General features: G+C 38.1%; 1 protein-coding gene across 1 annotated transcript in view; it reads right to left on the bottom strand.

The window, feature by feature from the left end:
- Positions 1–12,898, bottom strand: part of CLYBL (citramalyl-CoA lyase) — a 168,604-nt gene that overhangs the window by 18,771 nt on the left and 136,935 nt on the right. Inside the window, exons 3-6 of the mRNA XM_050333910.1 lie at positions 9,425–9,613; positions 5,792–5,893; positions 3,958–4,051; positions 2,374–2,541 (exon numbers count right to left, since the gene is read on the bottom strand). Of these exons, the coding sequence (XP_050189867.1) occupies positions 2,374–2,541; positions 3,958–4,051; positions 5,792–5,893; positions 9,425–9,613 (553 nt within the window). The remainder of the gene's footprint in view (positions 1–2,373; positions 2,542–3,957; positions 4,052–5,791; positions 5,894–9,424; positions 9,614–12,898) is intronic.

The following is a 12,898-nucleotide window of genomic DNA, read 5'->3' as shown; positions in this document are numbered from 1 at the left end:
TAGAATAAGCAGTGAGGTTCACAACAGTAATTACCTAGCTGGTAAATTCTTTGTTATATTATTTCACTTGTTTAATCTCGAGTGAACATATTTGATTACACTAAGGTAAATTCTACTGGTGTAATATGGGGATATCTAAGGACATATACCTTTGGTAAATATTCTGGATTTACATTGCTTTTGAGGGTGGTGAATTCAGCCCTTTGCATACAAATAAATGAGTGTTCTCCAGCTAAGAGAGCAATTTGGAAGCCTCAGGTCATCTGATTCTTTGTGAAAAAGTAGCAGGAAGGGACCTTATATATTTAAAAATTAGAAGAATTGCATGTTTTGGACTTGTTATTAAGGCAACATTTCAGTACTTTACTCTCACATTATCAGAGGACTGTCAGTGACAAATACAATGTACATACTTCTGCTGTATACAAGGTCATGGATTAAGCTAAGACCCATTTGTAATTTTTTGTGATGAATGAAATTGGAAATGTTAAAATGTTTCATTTACATAGGTTTGGGAAAAAAATTTGCTTTCAGTTTTGAAACTACATTTTATTTTAATCAAAACAAGCAAGAAAGATTATAAAAGCATTAGATAAACTGAAAAAAAAAGAAACAAAGAGCAAGTGAAATGTTTTAGATTGATCTAAAATATTTTTTTTTTTAACAAAATAAAATGAAAAATGCTGTTTAGTTTTAGCTTAAACAAATTTTTAAATTTCCACCCTCCCACCCCCCAAATCAGAAAAATCAGTATTGCCTGTCTCTAATTATGGTTGGACTGGTCAGGTTGTTTGCTGGATTTTGGAAATGTGTTTTTTTCCTGAGGAAAGGCAGGAGGCAAAGAGGGGGAGCTGTGAGTTCACCTTTATGAAGTCTATACCTTTTACAGACCCTTACTCCATGTATGGAAAGGCAAGACACATCTATGGCCAAGTTAGAAAGTCACTATACACTCTAAATTGCCACACGTGACCTTTTTGTTTGTCTCCTGTCTGGACTCTGTCAGACAATGTCAGACAACTTCCACCATAAAGTCAGTGGAGTCCAAACCACCATCAACACTGGTTATGCTGAGCATTTCTAAATTTCCTAAATTGGCAGCCTGAGTTAAGTATTTAAATGCACATTAAGCATTCAAAAAGAGTCCTCTCAAAGGTGCTAGGCATCTGCAACTCCATCTTCTGTCAACAGGAGGTTCAGATGCTTATTTTTTTTCAAAAATCAAGCCTTTCCTTAAGCTAGGAAATATTGCTTGAGACTAGGTAGCCGTCAGCAGGTGCTACCATTCAGCAGCTCTATTATTTTTCCAGCTTCAAAGGCAGATGAGTGGAAGTCCACATGGCTGTGGATAATGTAGCTGTGAGGAGCTAGCCATTTCACCTCTGAAACAATATTTGGTTTTGCAAATGTTGAAGCTCGACAGACAGTAAAGCAGAGTTTGTGCTGAAGAGCATCAATCGCTATTCTTTCACTGGCACGCCAAAATCAGTTAAAATAACACTTGTTTTTTTCACTTGGTGCTTTAAGATATCATGTAAAGCTAACTGTAAAAATAGAGTTTGCTAGGTGGTGTTGCCAGGACCCGTGCTTTTGGTAACAAAAACCCAAGGGATGTACTAGTAGTGTATGTATACCCTGAGTGATGGTTAGAGAAAAAATAATGTAATGTTCGTCCTATGTATTACAATTCTCTAATCCATGTGTCAAATGGCTGTTTTCTATTGCAGAACCCCAAACTTTGGTGGCTGCACTGTCCCAACAGGGTGTCTGAGTGACCTGGCATACCAATCACAGTGTAACAGGCTGCATTACAGGACTCGGGGGGAAGGACCCTGCTGCTCTTGCTCTCTGCCAATGCCCGTAGATGTCATCAGCACTAACTGGCAGGGGAGCCAGGAGATGAGAAACAAATCAAAGAAAATAATAAGAAAATAACTTTCTCCTAACAGTTAGCATGCGAGATTCGCTTCTCCCCTCCTCTGCCTAAAAAGTATTTTTTAACAACTGCCGTTGTTAAAACAAAGAGAGAAAGCTCCAGCTGTTGAGTGGCCATTGCAGAGTACAGTATCACCTTTCCCATGCTCTGTGATGGGATGAATCACTGCACAGCCCCTACCCCAACTTCTCTTCAAAACCACTCACACGCTTCATGGGATGTGGTTTCAAAAAGCAGCCTGTGAATTTTTAGGCAAAATTTCCAGCTGCAATTTTTAAGATGCTAATGAACCTAGAAGAGCTTGGTATAATGAGTTTTTCAATAAATGACCTGAAATTAAAAATCAAGTTATTTGTCTAAGTTACAGTAAATGTAGTAATATATATTTAAAATGAAGAAGATATGCGTTATTTTGAGACATTGGCAGAAAGTCATACCGGTGAATCCCATTGAGGCACCTTCTCTTGATTGCCTGCGGAGCCCGTCTTCATCGTGGAAATCGATGTAAACAAGGTCTATTGCTTGAAGGCCAAATGCCTTTGCTGTGACTATTATTTTTTGCCTGGCATACAGAATATCGTGAGTTTCCTTACTGCTTGTTGCACCTACGAAAATAATGAAACCAAAGAGTCTTTTATGACAAGAGTCTTTCAAACCTTTGACAAGAGTCTTTTATGATGACAAGAGTCTTTTAAACCTTTCGGCTTTAAATATTTCCTGTTGAAAACAAAAAAAAGTAAAGTTTGAGATGCTGTTTAATGAATTTAGAAAACAGAAGAGGGGTGTAAGGCTATATAGCCACAATGATACTCTTTTGAGAAAAAAAAATGCTGCTTTAGCAAAAAAACCCCACAAAACAAAACAAAACAAAACAAAAAGCCCTCTCTTTAAACACTAGCTCATAAATTCAGATTTTGATTTAGTTTAAATTAGAAGTTGCAAGACTGAATTCAGTGTAAGCTTTGTCTGCTGAGGACTGCTGACTTGGAAATAAAATGAAGCAATTAGTTGATTTTAGTATTTACTGCATGTACAGTGAGAAGCATTACAGCAAGAGAAGCTCTACAAAAATTGTTGTACTGAGTCCAACTAAATGGTTAAAAAATTCACACTGAGAATAGAATTGCACTTTCCTTCTTTCTGATTCTTGTCACAACTGATGTCCTAAGCTGAATATTTAAGCTTTAGTATTTGAATGAAAAAATGATGGTAGATGACTTTTGAGAAAAAGCAAAAGTATTCATGAGACTTCATGTGCTCACAGGGCACCAGTTAATCAACGTGCTTATGTGAAGACTGGTGGTAAAAAAATAATAACAAAATAATAATAATGTCACTATTTAGACACAGATTTCCAGTTTGTAAGGAATATTTTATAAAGCAATGCTAATTTTTACAGTAACATACTTATTTTTAATTTAGCAGTTGATAGCTCTGTGCTTTTATATTTTATCTTTAAACTGAATCAGAAGCTAAGTGGCCTCTTATAAAAGCAATGGTGAAGCACTTTTTATTTTTTAGGAAGGTTAATAGTGCTTTCCTGTAAATATGTGGCTGTAATGACATGTGACACATTTAAAGTAAATTTATGAAAGCAAAGTGTAGCAGGAGACTGTGCATGATGTCAAAAGCCTGACTGACAGTTGTCTATGAAGAAGTGATGAAGCAGACACCAGAATTTTAGGACTTTCAAATGTAGTTCTAAAAAGCATGTGCATATTTTGTATTTATAGAATATTTTAAAATTATTTCAGTGATTCAACAGGTTTTTTTTCTCATTAATTTTTGGTGCTGAATGGCAAGAAGCACAAGGAAGTGTCAATGCCCTGTAAAATCCAGGGACCATGTTTTACATGTTTTAATTTGCCAGTGATACATTCTGCATTGAAAAAAAATAATGAGGACAGTGAAAACATAAAATGCAGAATCAAGTGTTGTCATTGTTGATGTTGGAAATGCCACAGGTTTCTCCAATGCAAATGCCATACACAAACATTCATAGTAAAGAAACAAGTAACAACCTATGCTGGCACGGAAATCCTCTCCTCCAAAGACGACTGCATCCAAATGAAAGCCAACCTGGGATCCTTTTTTCAGAGCTTCTTCACAGACAGCCTTCAAATGAGAACAGAGTATTAATTTCTACAGAAATGCAGGTTGCAGAAACTACAGAGGATATCACAGCAACTCAGTGTTACCGAAATACTTCAGTGAAATTTGGTCCTATTAAGCAAAGCTGTGGTAGGTGCTTGACTATGCACAGTGTTTTAAAATGACTCAGCAAAAGAAAAAAAGTACTTTTCTTTCCCTTAGCACCTCTGTCCCTAGGCTGTGTAAATAAAGGACAACATAGCAAGTTCCCCACCTTCTAGTTAACATAATGCCCTGGGTATTACTGTGATCACTACTTCAGCTATCTATGTAACAATAGGAAACAAAACATTTGGGAATTACTGCTTAAAAACAAGTAAAAAAGTATTAAATTTGATTAGTTTGAGATGCAATATATCTGCATGACAAACATAATTAAAGATCAGAATCTCTTTTATGAAATAAATAATATGAATGTTTTAGAATTATTGTAGAATCTTTATAGGATATAAGGATTTCTTATAGGATTGTCAATTTGAAGTCTTCTGCTACATATAACTAATAATTAGCTGAGGAAGTTAAAAACGCAACAAGTGCTGCAGAAAAGCATTAAAATAAAAGTAAGAAAAATTTTACTATAAGAAGAGAGTATCAGTGCTATTTTATATCAATGTTTGGATAGTATAAGTATTTTTAAGGCTAAGGTACTTGGAGAGAGACAGATGTCATTACCAGCTCTGCTAATGCTACAGTTCTTCTACAGCAGTTGGTGGGACACAAAATTATTCTTTATCAGAGTGCTTTAAAAGGCAACTCTCCAGCCAACATCAGGAACTGCAATATTAAACCACCACTATGAAATACTGTAGGTGAAGAAAAACCTCAGAGGGTTTAAAATATGGTTTAATTCTTCGTTTGTACACTGGACAGGAGCGTGTCTGTTTGGTTACTGCTTTATTATGCTCCCAGATAGGTTGGTGTGTGCTGTAAGATAAATGGCTGTATCAAATGAGCAGGTTGCCTGTGAGGCCTGCCGGTACTTCTGGAGGTGCTTCTGATCTGTGTGTCCTCAGCTGGTCTGAAACTTTTCCCTTAGAGCTTGGGAGGGGAACACAGAGTTTCTTGTGCATGCACAAGGTCTTCCGTTTTCATTACCAGGGTGCCTTGCCTTTCTGAAAAATCTGGACTCAGTAGTAAAGGTAGGGGAGTGATTTATATTAAAATGAAATTTATAAATTACTCTAAAAAATTAGCATGTTCTTCAGATATTTTCAAAGTTAATTATACTTCAAATCTTAGGATTAAACACTTCATCATATGCATAAAGAAACTGTAACATGGAATTTGGTTGTAATGTTACCAGTAGAAACCATTATAAAGATGCAAGTTTAGCAATAGTGAAAGGACGATTAACTCTTTTATCTAATTGAATGTTATACAAAAGTTGAGCCTGACAGCTACTAAATAGCCAAGTGTACTGCAACACTGAGTATTCCAAATCTTTGGAGAAGCCTGTTTCCACTCCAAGTGTGTTCAAAACAGTAACAGGAATGCAGAGAGATTTTGTTATTTGGCATGGATTGTCTGGAACTGTCCTGTCACTGGAATATTTTGAATTTATGAAGGACTTTACAATACAACCATCAGAGTTTAACGTGCAAATGTTTTGAGGATTGAACAATATGTTTAGTATTTTTTAACCTCTATTCTGCTTATCTTAGTTTGCTGAGATGGCAAAATATGAACACTTCAAGACTTGCTTACCTTAAAATTGAGCAAGCCCATTGCAGTTTCCACAAAAGGGATAAAATTCATTGGCTCTACAAGTGTTCGGCCTTTTAGGTGATGTGAGAATTTGTCTGAAAACTAAAACTAGACAGAATGAGCTATCAGAGAGGAAAAAAAGAACAGTCTACTTATATATATAACATGTTAAATATTCACCTGACTATAACAAACACCTCTCCCCACCCCAAAACCTGATAATTAAAAAAAATTAAAGCAGCTTTTAACAAGGCCTGCGATTTGAAACTGCAGCATTCCCATACATTTGGAGGTTGGTTTGCAAGGAAAAAAAAAAAAAAAATCTAGGCTTAGCACCTCTCACCCTGGCTTAGTGCAATGCAAATCCGCGGGCCCTGGAAAACAATGAAGTGCTGCTGTACCTGAGGTCCGGTTTTGTTTCAGGTCCAGCACTGCCATCACTGGAAGCACTCCCCAGCCTTCTAAGTGGCATCCGTATTATTCATTACGGCACCGTTACCCTTTTGTTCAATAGGCTTTTCTTCATAATTTTTTAGCTTACCTAGGAAGGCCTTAAAAAGGAAGTTTAATTCTTTGAAGACCAAAGCTTGCCAATTTTTTCCATGAGACCAGTTCACAGCTAGCTCTGAGCTGCCAGTGGGGTAGCCCAAATTCCAAAATCTATCATCTGGAAACATACAAAAGCTCTTGCACAGATTTTTCCCCTTTCAATAGGAAAAAAAAAAAAAAAAAAAAAAAGGGGGGAAAAACCTTCAGCCCTATATTGTAAATCTATTATATCTGTCCAGATCGCGTAATTTGTGTCGAGATAAACATATTGCAGGTACTGCAAAAATGTTAGTAAATAAAGACAGAAATAACATGCATATATTTTAAATTTAAGGAATATTCGACTATTAATGGATATCAAAGGAAAGGGAATTTTAATCATCTCTCCATTCAGTCTCAGTTGGGTAAATCATATCTAAGAGATTTGCATAAATATAAACCATCAAAGACTTTTCATCTTCAAAGGGGGTTTCAAGACCCTATAAGCTTTGTACTGTAATCATCGCAGGTCACAACCCTGCAGGAATAAGGCTGCTATGGCAACATAAAAAACTAATGCTTAAGGCTTAGCATAATATTCTGACTAATAGAAAGGAAACTCATTTTAAAAGCTGGCAGCCTATTTACCAGAAGCTGGATTAGAGGTGTTATTTCCCCTTTTAGCTTCCCCCCACCACCCCTCCCCAAAAGAAGGAAAAATCTAATCACCCAGATCTTGAGAAAAAAAAAAGCTTTCCAGAGATTTGCAGTAACTTTACAATTAGGCCAGAATAAATCACAGCTTTCTTCCATGAAGAATTTTGCCCTTCCCATTTCTGCTTTCATCGTCACTCTGGCCCTCTCTGTAACTTTTCTTTGGAGAAGAGAATTCCACTCAAAAATGTGCAAGGAGATTAAAAAAAAAAAAAATCACTGCAATTCACTCTGTGTACAGTACAGCAGGTCCTACAGTGACAGAAAACAGTAAAGTTCGCCCAGGCAAATGCAAAAAATGAGGTAATATAATTTTATCATCATATATTCTTATCTGGTTTTTATTTTTTTTAAGAGAAAAAAAGTGTAAAGTGCTACTGCGTTTATATTTTAGGTGGAAGTTGGGGTTTGTTTTATTTTACAATATTTTAAAAGTCATGCTCCTGGGATTTTTGCTATCTTTTGTTTTGAAGGTAAAGCAAAAAAAAAGAAAAAAGCACATTTAATTAAATATTGCCTCCCTTCCTCTCCCTTGTAAAAGATTTGCAATAAGCACCAATACAAAAGGTAACGACTGGAGAAGTTTCAATTAATTTTTTTTTTTTTTTTTTCCAAAGGAGACGATTAAATGTTTCCGGCCTGGTAAAGTGTTCATTTCAGGGAGAAAGGGGAAAAAAAAAAAAGAAGGCGGAGAAAAAAAAAACCCACAAAGCTTGGGGAGGGGATGAAGTAGCAAGGCCTCAGCAATTCTTTCAATTCCAGTGCACACCCAATAGTGTGTCGGGAAGAATGCACACTGGTCGGGATTTGTGGGAGAATTGTCCCGCCACAAAGGAGGGAGAGTTACGCTTGTTATAGTCCAATAAGCCATGCCAGTCAAACAAGTACCCACACTAGGGACAAAAGGAAAGCAAGAGATTCTCACACAAAAGAAAACAAGTAAGCCCATCTTTTAGTTGTGCATCAGCCTCCAGGTTTTCTGCTGCACATAAATAAAAATGAAGGGAGGGGAGCGGGTGGGGGGAAAGAAACAGCTTCTGGGAGGCTGAAAAATCACGCCGGAGTGAATTTTGGGTGGACTGGAAAAAGAAGGCAGTGGCGTTAAGCAGAGTGTGTTCTTTGTGTGCAAAGGTTGGGCAAAGGGAGAGGGAAGCAAAAGGAGGACAATGAGGCAGAAGCTGCTGGGATTGGCTTGTTTTCCATGATGGAAATAAAAGTTAGTGAGAGGGGAAGTGGAAGAGGATGAGGGGGCGAAGAGCCCCGGTATCCCACCTCCTGGCAAAACCTACTTGGTGGCAAAAAGGGCTCTGCCATTTTGGTATCATGAATATTCATTACCGACAAGTTACGTCTAACACTTACATGGCTGTAAACCCTGAGAGGTATACTCTGGTTAATTTAATTAAATGTTGGTGGAAGGGGATGATGTGCCTTCCATCGCAAGCAGCAGAGGCCAAAGGGGCAGCGCCACAGAACGGACGGGGCTTGTCACACCCCCGGCATATCGGGCTGTGCTCAGCTGTACGTTCATGCCTGATCTCCATGGTTTGATCAAGGTTAGATGCTGAGATTAAAATAGATCCTAATACGTCTGCCTGCCTTTCATCACAGCTTGCACGCGTGCTAGTTGCTTGGCTAGTGGTTTGCAAAAATATAAAGTGAATAATTAAGCATTATTCCTTTACTGTCATGCTACAGCAATAATGGTATATCTAAACAAGTGTCCCTCTTTTTTGATAATTAAAACAATTATAGCATAATTAGGCCTATTTCAAAGTTTTCTTAAGTAATTTGACCTGCCAACCATTTATATTTCAGATTTTTATTGGCTGAAAAGTCAGTTGTGAAACAAACACACCTGTCAGCAATTAAAAAGGAAGAAATAGAGAACTGTTCAGGAAATAATATCTGTGCTAATTAAAAACACTAGTTAAAAGCTTCCTGTTTGTTCCTCCAGTTGCCCCAAGGAGTGACCTTCCCCCCAACCAATTTTTTCATATGTTGCTAACATGGTTTCCCATCTCTTGCTTCCAATACACGTAACTAAGGCTCATGGACAGACACTAATTTTGCTTGTTAGAATAGTTAGGGAAGCATCAGGCCCTTACTCTTCTATTTTTGGTAATACACGCTGACAGCAATATTGATTCTTTGTTGACCGTGGGAGAAATATGTCTGGTTTTCTTTATAAATCCAACATGGTCCATGTATGCTTTTTATGCAGCACATCACACACACATTAAGTGGATGCATTTCCCAATTAGCTTAGCCAAACAACAATACTATATGGTATTTGCAGCCTTCCTCTTAACTTACAGTCATTGATCTCTGAGCCTATGTGAACTTGGCCCAAGAGCTTCAGTCAAAAGTTACGGTGTTGTTAGTACTCACCCATCTTATTTCTTCAGCATTTTCAACCTTTGGTAGCATCATACTTGAAGGAAGGGTCTTAGACTGCAAAAGCACCTCTAGATCTTCTTCTGCAAGGCCGCTGGACACAGAGTTTATCCTGACACATTTTTCAGCACGGCCAAAGTCAAACTCTTCAAGGGTTTTCACAATGGCCAGTCTTGCTTCTCTCTAAAATATATATGAGTTTAGGGGCACAAGAAAAGAAAAATAAAGCATATTTTCTGTTGACAGAAAAAGTCACTGAGAAGAAAACTTGTTGAAATACACAGGGAAAAAGCTGGACAGCCAGTATATTGGTGTCTCCCAAATGTCTGTCACTCTTGGAGTTTAATTGAAGCATTCATCACCAGCACCTTGCAATTTTACCTTCCACTTTACTGTTTCTTTATAACTGGTAAATTAAATGCTTAGGATTTCTACCACTTGTACAAAACAAGACTTTTGTGTCTGCTGCTGCTGAACATGTCTAGCAAACACAAATCATTACACTAAGAAAATGTGTTGCACTATCTACTGTCTCAAAAAATGGCACGTTATTAAATCTGCCTAAACCAACTAATTTTTGTAATTTGTCTCTATATTGCCCGGACATCAATAAGTACAGATGTACATATACTTCTTTGGTTTTCCTTTTCTGCATGTATTCAAAGTATATTAAAGCTAGTAGTAGAGTTCAAAACTCGCATATGAAAACAATGCTGAAATAACTTAGAGATTTTTCTTAAACCACATAAAAAGATATTCTGCTGGCAAAAAATAAAATCTCCAAAAACACACGCTTCCTGTTGTAGCTTGCTATTTTTGTAAATGCAAATTTACAAATCTGTTTAATAGCTGATTTGCATGAAGAATACTTGCATGCTTTTCTGAAATGAAGTGAATTTCTTAGCCTGGAGAACGGGGTAGGGGTTGGAAGGAGGGTGCTGGGCTCCCTTCTTCCTGCCAACTGCAGTTTCAACCCCAAATTCCTTCCACTCACCAACAACCCCTAACAAATTCGCATTGTCAAAATGCACACTTATCAAAAGTCATTTCATTTGTGAAGAGTTTTTATGGGGCTAATAAAACTTTAAAGCTCCTGACTCATGGAGGTTCAGTAATGACTTTAACAATATGCAGTCGCTGAATAGGGATGCTTTTCAAGAAAACAGGCAAACTCAAGGGGAAAAAAAAAAAATTAAAAAAAAAAATCATCAAAGTTAATATCCAGGCTAATACCAGTCAGCAAGAGGGCACATGACAGTAGATTTAAACCAGACGGATGCAAATCTCTGCCGGTGAGAGGGGCAGAGGTGGTTTCCCAATGTGGTCTGAGTTAAACAGTGTGAGGGAACAGTAGCTTACAGTTGTCAGGCCCGATGAGAACAGGGTCTCCTAGGCCAGTTTAAGACAGCTCTGCAGTGTACTGATTTACAGGGCTGGGACCCCTGATAATTAGGGTAAGTTTAGAGCAAAGCAATTGATGGCTCTAACTGGTTAAAAGGAAGGAATAATGAAGCAGAAAGTTAATGAAATCTGAAGTGAACAGCCTTCAGCTTGGGGCTACTAACCGTGCTTCTCCCAAGGTTGGGAGCATATGCCCGTTAATCGGACAGACGGGAACAAGAAGCCCATGTACGTATCCCTGTGTTGCGATCAAGGGGCACGTTCAGAGGTAATCTTTGGAAAATGCAACCCAAAACATTTGAACTGCTGTGAACGAACTCTGTCTGGGGCCATTAGGAAAGCCACATAAGGATGTACGCAGTTTAGTACAACCATGTCCAGCTGGAAGACAGCTCTGGCGCATAGCTGTCTAAAATGGCTCTTCCAAATTAGGTAAACCGAACCATATGATGCTAATACTGGGTAATACAAATCCCCTATGTTTTCCTTCTCCAACCAGCGGTAATGGGTTTCTAGGGCTGGGCTGAAAGCTTCTGGATATGATGCGGAAGGGTAGCTTAAAAACACACTCCAAACCAATTTATGCTTTTAATTAAAGTCAGATTATCACTGTTTCAGCACACACCAATCCAATTTGCAAAAGAGAGATGTCTCCAAAGTATCCACTAAGGCAGCATCCAAGTCCAAATGAAGGCACATCTCTAGCAAACTTACAGCCTAATTTGTTGTGATTTTTTTAATCAGAATATAATAATGAGTAATAGATCGTCTCATATCTCTTTTTCTCCTCAGTCTGCAAACTCCCTTCCCAAAAAAGACAGATCGTGTCTTTCTAGGTATATTTCCATACAAAACACTTATTAACAGGCTGTTGCTGTTATCAATTTACATAAACTAAATGTGCAGCCCTCTGGTACATATCCCAAAAATAACCAACAACTTCACTGAATTTACACCAACCAACAAACATGGGGAGGGGGTTGTTGTTTTTTTTTCCCATATTTTAATAGAAAATATGTTGCTATGTTAGTTAACACACCCATGCCATCTGTTGGGTTGAAAATTGATGCATTTTCTTAGAACCGCTACGTTTTAGATCTGTCTGCCTAGATACCCCAGGAATGGAAACATTACTCTTCCATGATATAATACTTCTACTCACTGCAGTTTCCACATCAAGATTCAATTTATGTTTTTAATTGTGGAACAAACTCAGGGCACCTGGCTACCAAAGCCAGAGCTCATGATAGGGCTGACTCAGTGCTGACCCTTCCTACAATGGAGAAAATCCCATTGATGTTAGTGGGGTGTATCAGCTCTCCACGCAGGTTTCCAATAAAACATTTCATAGATAAATGAAAAAAATATGCTAAAACCTCTGACTAAATCTACCAAAACCATGGAGAAAAGGGAGAGCCCTTTCTGCCTCATTACACAGGGAAACGTAGATGCTACTCTTATGGTAGGATTCATGCAAAAGCTAAAGTTCTAAGACAGGTAAACTACTTCAGCATAAAACAGAGAAAAAAGTAGTCCTTGACACAATAATTTATTTACAGAAGTAGATGCAGAAATAAGGACATTTTTCAGACACTGCCAAGAATGAGCAAATGAGAATTTTTAAGGAATGGTGAAAGAAGTTATTTGTCCTGTTCTTTACACAAGAACTAATAAATATAAATAAATAATGGCCAGTCTTCGCGAGCGAAGATCCGGGGAAGGTCTTTCCACCTTCCAGCCTGCGCATTGGATTTTTTAGGTGAGACACAGTGTGCGCGGAACTGAGCCCACCCTTTAATCCTAAGGTTCATCTGCCGGGGCCAAGCGAGCTTGGACGGTGGCAGCGAGGTCCTTAGGACGTAGGTGGGTTGCCTTTAAGGGCTAACGAGCTCCACCTGCCTGGGAGTGGCCCAGACCGGGAATCGAACCCGGGTCTCCACGGTGATAGCACGGCGTCTTTACCACTAGACCAGCAGGGGCTCCTACACAAGAACTACAACATCAGATAATACTTGGTCATGAAAGAATAGCTGAGGAAGAAATAAACTTGATCGTTAAGTAAACTAT

This window comes from Myiozetetes cayanensis, unplaced genomic scaffold, assembly GCF_022539395.1.
Source record: "Myiozetetes cayanensis isolate MyiCay16 unplaced genomic scaffold, myiCay2020 scf5-8, whole genome shotgun sequence".
NCBI lineage: Eukaryota > Metazoa > Chordata > Aves > Passeriformes > Tyrannidae > Myiozetetes > Myiozetetes cayanensis.
This window is presented reverse-complemented; position numbering and strand designations above follow the sequence as displayed.